Here is a 7,956-nt window from a genome sequence, read left to right on the forward strand (position 1 = left end):
GCTCACCCATGGCAGTGGAAACTACACTACAGAGTGGGTTCTGTCCACACAGATCGGTGGTGACATAGGCTTGGCAAATGCAGACTTCCAGTGGGGAAGAAGGAAACGACAGCCTGAGGGTGATGAGAACCAAATGCTTTGTCTTAAACAGCAGAAAATGGTGTTAGGAATGCAAGTGTGTGCTTAATTAATTGTTTTTCTCCTGCACTGGCAGGTAGAGATTCTTTACCTCCTTAGTCACACCAGTATACATATATATATGTATATATATATATATATATATATATATATGGGCTTAGCAGGAAACACTGGTTTGATCCCTGCATCAGAAAGATCTCCTGAAGAAGGAAACGGCAGCCCATTCCAGTATCCTTGCCTGGGAAATCCCATGGACAAAAACACATGGCTATAGTCCATAGGGTCACGAAAGAGTCACACACGATTTAGTGATTACATAACAGCAAACATATACCAAAAAAGTGATATGAATCACTTTGCTGTATACCTGAAACTAATAGAGCATTATAGCTATATTTCAATAAAAATAAAAAGATTTCCAAGAACCTAAAATTGTGTTTTATTTTTACAGCTGGATTAATTGCTAACAGGATACCAGGAAAACAGAACATTACAATTGTGTTCAGAATATTATTCCAATTTATTTATTTCATGGTGATATAGAAAGACTGTATAAATCATGACACATGAATGTTAATCTACCTACGACTTCGTTCTCCCCTGCCTGCATCTCCTCCCTACCACAAGGGAGATACATTTTAACAACTCTTCCTTTACAATTTAAATTACATCAACAGAACATTCAGTTTCTTTCTTTTATTATTTTTTATTTATATATTCATATATACATATTTATATTTATTTATTATTTATTATTTTTATTTTATTTAACTAGTGTAATGCTATGAACCCACTGGAGAGATAAAGTTGTCCACTGAAAAAAGGCACAAACTAAAAGTTGAGAGTTAAATTTTATTTGGCAGATATTCTGAGGGCTTCAAGCCTGGGACACAGCATCACAGTGCTAAGAAACCGTTCTGCAGAGGCAAATTCTGAAGAAGCAAGGGGGAGCCAGGAGAGATATAAGATTTTGCAACAAAAGATCAGATAATCAGAACACCAAAATATTATTGTTAATAAAAGAAAACCAGATAAACTAAAGAATTTAGCACTTTTTCTGTTTATGGGAAGGTGCAACAGTTTGGACTCACTGACATTATTCCTTTGACATGCACCTTAGATATCTTGAGAGTCCCTTGGACTGCAAGGAGATCCAACCAGCCCATTCTAAAGGAAATCAGTCCTGAATATTCATTGGAAGGACTGATGTTGAAGCTGAAACTCCCATACTTTGGCCACCTGATGCGAAGGACTCACTCATTGGAAAAGACCATGATGCTGGGAAAGATTGAAGGCAGGAGGAGAAGGAGACAACAGAGGATGACATGGTTAGATGGCATCACCGACTCAATGGACATGAGTTTCAGTAAGCTCCAGGAGTTGGTGATGGACAGAGAGGCCTGGCATGCTGCAGTCAGTCGAAAAGAGTTGGACACGACTGAGCGACTGAACTGAACTGAACCGAACTGATCTTAGCTATCTGGGGCCAGCCTATCTTGAGAAAGCCTATTCTGTGCTTTCTCATCCTGAGTGTCCTCAGGGCTCACTGACCAGGCAGCTGTGTTATGACAGCTTCATGATTGCAACCTCCTTTGTTTACTGATGTGGCAGGAACTAGTTTTCATTAACAAAGTCCTCTCCAGTGACTTCTAGAAAATCAGGGTATGTTTGATGATAATAACTGAAGCAGAATGAAGAGAAACTGAGCAGATTTCTACATCAAATAATTCCTATCCCAGATTCTCATTTTTGATTAAGGCAAAAGAAAACAAATGCAGATGGATTTCACCTAAAGTGAATACACTAGAATGAAATTAAGGAAATGATGATTTTTTAAAATAAATTTACAAAGTTTCAATTTTCTATTAGTTTTTCAGGCTAATTCATTCATCTATTCAATAAATATTTGTGAATTGCATCCTGAGGCTAAGCATTGTAAATGAGTAGACAACAGTGAATTAGACAGGAAGGACCAAATTTTTATGGAATATTTAGTCAAGGAAGAGATATTTCTCATTCCATCTTACTTACAAATTATTTGCTTCTAAGTGTTATGATGGAGCTTTGTTAGGGTGATACAAACACATGAAAAGGAAAAAAATAAACCTAATTTGACCCATTAACACTCCTATCCAGCTCAGCAAGATGATTAAGCCTATTGTTAAAAATAAATAAATAAATAGGAACCTTTAGGAAGGTAAGTCAAATTAACATGGGTGAGGGGTTGCTCTGTGCATGACCTCTTAATGAGACTTCTCCAAGAAAAGAAAAAAGAGGTGTAAAAAAATCCTCTCTGCAAAACAGAAAAGTGATCCTATTACTACTCTTTCTTAGTTTGGAGAGTTTAGTGTAATGACTGTTCCCTAAACTGATTTAGGTGACAATGTAAGTAGTGGAAAATATTCAGAAGCTGTACTAGAAAGACTATAAGAATCTATGTCAAAGTTCCTATGCTTCTTCTCTTAGAATCTTTAAATATTTTCAGATGAAAGTACTGTACCAGCCAGAACATAATTTAGTATTGATTGCTTTTTTTAGGGCACCTTTTACATCCTTATTTCTTAAGCTGTAGATCAGTGGGTTTAACATGGGGATGACAACTGTGTAAAAGACAGAGGCCATTTTGTCTGTGTCCATGGAGTAACTGGATCTGGGTCTGAAATACATGAACAGGAGTGTGCCATGAAATATAGCCACAGCGGTTAAGTGGGAGGCACATGTAGAGAAGGCTTTGTGTCTCCCCTCGGCTGAGTTCATCCTAAGGATGGTTATTATGATATAACTGTAGGAGAGGAGGACAGTGATAATGCTGGTCCCCACAACACAGCCAATAAAAGTGAACATCACAGTCTCATTGATGGATGTATCTGAGGAGGAAAGGGCTAGTAATGGTGGGATGTCACAGAAAAAGTGATTGATGATATTGGAATTGCAGAATGACAACCGAAATGTACAACAGGTGTGGACTGCCGAATCAACCAGGCCTACGATGTAGGCAATAACCACAAGCTGGGTACAGATACCCCTGGACATGGCAATTGTATAAAGAAGTGGATTGCAAATGGCTATATAACGGTCATAAGCCATGACAGCCAACATGAGACATTCCACATCTGCAAAGGCTCCAAAAAAGTACATCTGGATGGCACATACATCATATGGAATCCTTTTTCGCTCAGATAAGAAATCAGCCAGCATCTTGGGAGAGATAGTAGAAGAATAGCAGATGTCACAGAAGGACAGATTGCTCAGGAAATAATACATGGATGTGTGCAGTCTGGGGTCCACCTTGATCAGCAGGATCATCCCGACATTGGCAACCACAGTCACACCATAAACTAGCAGGAAGAACAGGAAGAGCCCCTGCTGCACATCTTGTCTACTGGAAAGTCCTAAGAATATGAAGTCAGTAAACACAGTGCAGTTCTCAGCAGTCATCCCTCACACATGAAAATTCCTGGTTATGAAAAAGGAAATGGAAGTGGAGGGTTAATATCATCTTACTGTCTTAATTGCTAAATTGCTATTTGTTTATATATTTCAGTAATTAGAAGAAGAGATAAATAATGCTAAGATGCCTTGAAGTTAAATTGACCCTTTGGGAAATATTTCCAATTTAATATAACTGATAAAATGATAATAATAATGATACAGTTGTAATGTTTGCAGCACAAATTCATCTAAGCTAAATCAGGCTATTTCCACATCAATTTGTATAGCATTTATGACCATTTTTGCTACTTCAATCTAATATTAAGAACTTTATGTCCTCAGAGTGAAGGCAAGATTCTCACAATTAGTTGGTCCAGGTAACCCAAGTCTTTTGACAAGATCTCTGCTTTGCTTTGTTTCAATGGTGTATGGATGTTGTCATATCCTGTAATAGAGAAATATAGTTAATGAGTGATGTAGATAATGAATATATTGCTTTGCAATTTCTTCATCTGCCATGAGTGTGGAGCAGGAAGAGCTGTGCAAGTTTCTGAACATAACAAGAACTAATTACTAATTTCCCCATTAAACTCTCAGGTCTGTTCAACTTTAGTATATGAGAGATAGATATTTTGTGAAGACCCACTGGAGCAGAAAGGTGATAGCTTTTGGATAAGAGGGTGGAAGGGTGCCTATGTATTAAATGTTAGAGTGGAGAGGCAGGACTGATATTCTCACCTCTGAGAGCTGCTGTTACATAGGGGGGATGATGAAGAATGTCTGGGACCCACTTGTAGAGATGCTGATAGCACAGATGACAGAAAGGCAGTGTGGTTTGCTGTGTGGATCCTTCTGCCCTAGCCTATTCTACTTAACATGATGTATTCAACACAAGATCAGTTACATAAGACACATGATACAAATACTCATATGTTCACAGTCCCAGAATCCCAGAGACAACCAAGCATGAACTGTGTCCCCATCCCAGTCTCTAAAAATTTTGATAGTTTCATTCTTTTAATTGATCCATGTTTCTCTTGTATATCTCTGAGTCCAGTCATCCTTGATTTAGGAGTCACTTGTCTTGGGAAGGGATTGAATTTTATATCCTCTTGTAATACTTTACCCAAACCAACTGTGTGATACACCATGTCATACCCAACCTCTTACATTCTGTGAGAATGTAAGAAAAGTGGGGTTGGACGTAGGGCTTCCCAGGTGGCTCAGTGACATAGAATCTGCCTGCCAGTGCAGGAGATGCAGAAGACATGAGTTTGATCCCTAGGTCAAGCAGATCCCCTGGAGGAGGAAATGGCAACTCACTCCAGTATTCTTGCCTGGGAAATTCGATGGACAGAGGAACCTGGCAGGCTAGAGTCCATGGGATTGCAAAAGAGTTGGACTATGTATATGTATCTGTGTATATCTGAAAAATTGATACTTTCAAATTGTGGTGCTGGAGAAGACTCTTGAGAGTCCCTTGAACTACAATGAGATCAAATCAGTTAATCCTAAAGGAAATCAACCCTCAATATTTTCTGGAAGGGCTGAAGCTGAAGCTACAATACTTTGGCCACTTGGTGCACTGAACCAACTCGTTGGGAAAAAACCCGACACATTGGAAAAGACCCTGATGCTGGGAAAAATAAGTTAGGAAAAAGGAGAAAGGTCCAGCAGAGGATGAGGTGGTTATCATCACCAACACAAGTTGGTGCAAATAAATTTGAGCAAACTCAAGGAGAGAATGAAGGGCTGGGAAGCCTGGTGTGGTACAATCCATGGGTTTGCAGAGTCAGATATGACTTATCAAACTAAACAGCAATAATAAATACATTGATTTGAAATAAACAGACTGGGAAAAGTAAGTAAAATAAAATTTTGTGTATATTTCATATTTTCCTTTGTTTATATAACATGCTTTCTTTCAAAAAAAAGGCTTAAAAACCTAAAGAAATCTCAAACACATATCAGAGAAACAAGAAAGATATCAGTACCTCTCCCAGAACTCCTGACTTGCTTGTTGCATGCAGTTCTATCTGCTAGAGAATTCAGGATTGTCTCCTGCCTGATCTAGATCATATAACCATCTCTATGTCTGGTCCCTGGGTGGTGAACCCTTGGTCTCTCAGGAATAATTAACAGACATCAAGATGTAGTTTATCATCTGGCAGTTCATACAAGTAAGTTGATTGTAAATGGAATACTGATTAAAGTTAAATGATAACAATCAACAAGCATTGCTTATTTCCAGTCCACAAATCCCGATTCAAGCACTTTATTTCCATTTGATAAATTACAAAACAAATGCACAACCATTCACTCTTACATAATTACACAAACACACAGGCATCCCATTAAATACATCCACAAAGTAAAGATTTTGTAAAAACAGCAAAAATCGGAACATATTTACACTACCTACAGATAACTAGATTTTGTTTTCTACACTACTTGTCTTTTAATTTTTAAGTAAAAATGATGTTACAATGATTTATATAGTGAATTATACATATACATATATATAACACCACTTAGTGTATATTCAATCATTAATACCATAAAACCTGTGATGTGAGACAATTAAATATATATAGTTTATCATCTTTCTGCATTTTCATATTGTGTGGATCACAGCAAACTGTGGAAAATCCTTAAAGAGATGGGAATACCAGACTGCATTACCTGCCACAAAGGAAACTGTATGCTTGTCAAGAAGCAACAGCTAGAACCAAACGTGGAGCAACAGACTACTTCAAAATTGGGAAAGGAGTTATGTCAAGGCTATATGTTATCACTCTGCTTATTAAACTTATATACAGAGTACCTCATGTGAAATGCTGGGCTGGATGAAGCACAAGCTGGAATCAAGATTTCTGGTAGAAATATAAACAACCTTAGATATGCAGATGACCCCATCCTTATGGCAGAAAGTGTAGAGGAACTAAAGGGCCTTTTGATGAAGGTGAAAGATCAAAGGGAAAAAGCTGATTTTCAACTTAATATTCAAAACACTAAGATCATGGCATACAGTCCCATAATTTCATGGCAAATAGATGGGGAAACAATGGGAAAAGTGACAGACTTTATTTTCTTGGGCTCTGAAATCACTGCAGGTGGTGACTGCAGCCATGAAATGAAAAGATGCTTTCTCCTTGGGAGAAAAGATATGACCAACCTAGGCAAAATATTAAAAAGCAGAGACATCACTTTGCTGACAAATGTCAGTATAGACAAAGTTATAGTTTTCCCAATAGTTACATATGGATGTGAGAGTTGGACCATAAAGAAAGCTGAGCATCAAAGAATTGATGCTTTTGAACTGTGATGTTGAAGACTCTTGAGAGTCCTCTGGACAGCAAAGAAATCAATCAGTCCATCCTAAAGGAAATCAGTCCTCAATATTCATTGAAAGGATTGATGCTGAGCCTGAAGCTCCAAAATTTTGGCCACCTGATGGGAAGAGATGACTCATTAGAAATGACCCTGATGCTGAGAAAGATTGAAAGCAGGAGGAGAAGGGGATGACAGAGGATGAGATGATTGGATGGCATCACCAATTCAATGGACATGAGTTTGAGCAAATCCCAGGAGATGGTGAAGGACAGGGAAGCCTGGCATGCTGCAGCCCATGGGGTTACAAAGAGTTGGACATGACTTAACAACTGAACAACAACAACATAGTTTATCAAAGTTGGGTATTTTTTATTTTATTTTTTCATTTATTTATATTTATTTATTTATTTTTCCAAATTATTTTTATTAGTTGGAGGCTAATTACTTTACAATATTGTAGGGGTTTTTGCCACACATTGACATGAATCAGCCATGGGTGTACATGTGTTCCCCATCCTGAACCCCCCTCCCACCTCTCTCCCCATCCCATCCCTCTGGGTCATCCCAGTGCACCAGCCCCGAGCACTTGTCTCATGCATCCAACCTGGACTGGCGATCTGTTTCACACTTAATAATATACATGTTTCGATGCTGTCCTCTCAGATCATCTCACCCTCGCCTTCTCCCATAGAGTCCAAAAGTCTGTTCTATACATCTGTGTCTCTTTTTCTGTCTTGCAAAGAAGGTTATCATTACCATCTTTCTAAATTCCATATATATGTGTTAATATACTGTATTGGTGTTTATCTTTCTGGCTTACTTCACTGTGTATAATGGGCTCCAGTTTCATCCATCTCATTAGAACTGATTCAAATGTATTCTTTTTAATGGTTGAGTAATATTCCATTGTGTATATGTACCACAGCTTTCTTATCCATTCTTCTGAAGATGGGCATCTAGGTTGCTTCCATGTCCTGGCTATTATAAACAGTGCTGTGATGAACATTGGGGTGCACGTGTCTCTTTCAGATCTGGTTTCCTCGGTGTGTATGC

At 38.2% G+C, this 7,956-nt stretch overlaps 1 protein-coding gene across 1 annotated transcript; it reads right to left on the reverse strand.

Annotated features, from left to right (window-relative positions):
- Positions 1–2,619: 2,619 nt before the first annotated feature.
- LOC133045257 (olfactory receptor 5W2-like) lies at positions 2,620–3,576 on the reverse strand. The gene has a single exon (XM_061127553.1). The coding sequence runs from the start codon at positions 3,574–3,576 to the stop codon at positions 2,620–2,622; it is 957 nt and encodes a 318-aa protein (XP_060983536.1).
- Positions 3,577–7,956: the final 4,380 nt, after the last annotated feature.

This window comes from Dama dama, chromosome 23 (genome assembly GCF_033118175.1).
Source record: "Dama dama isolate Ldn47 chromosome 23, ASM3311817v1, whole genome shotgun sequence".
Lineage (NCBI taxonomy): Eukaryota > Metazoa > Chordata > Mammalia > Artiodactyla > Cervidae > Dama > Dama dama.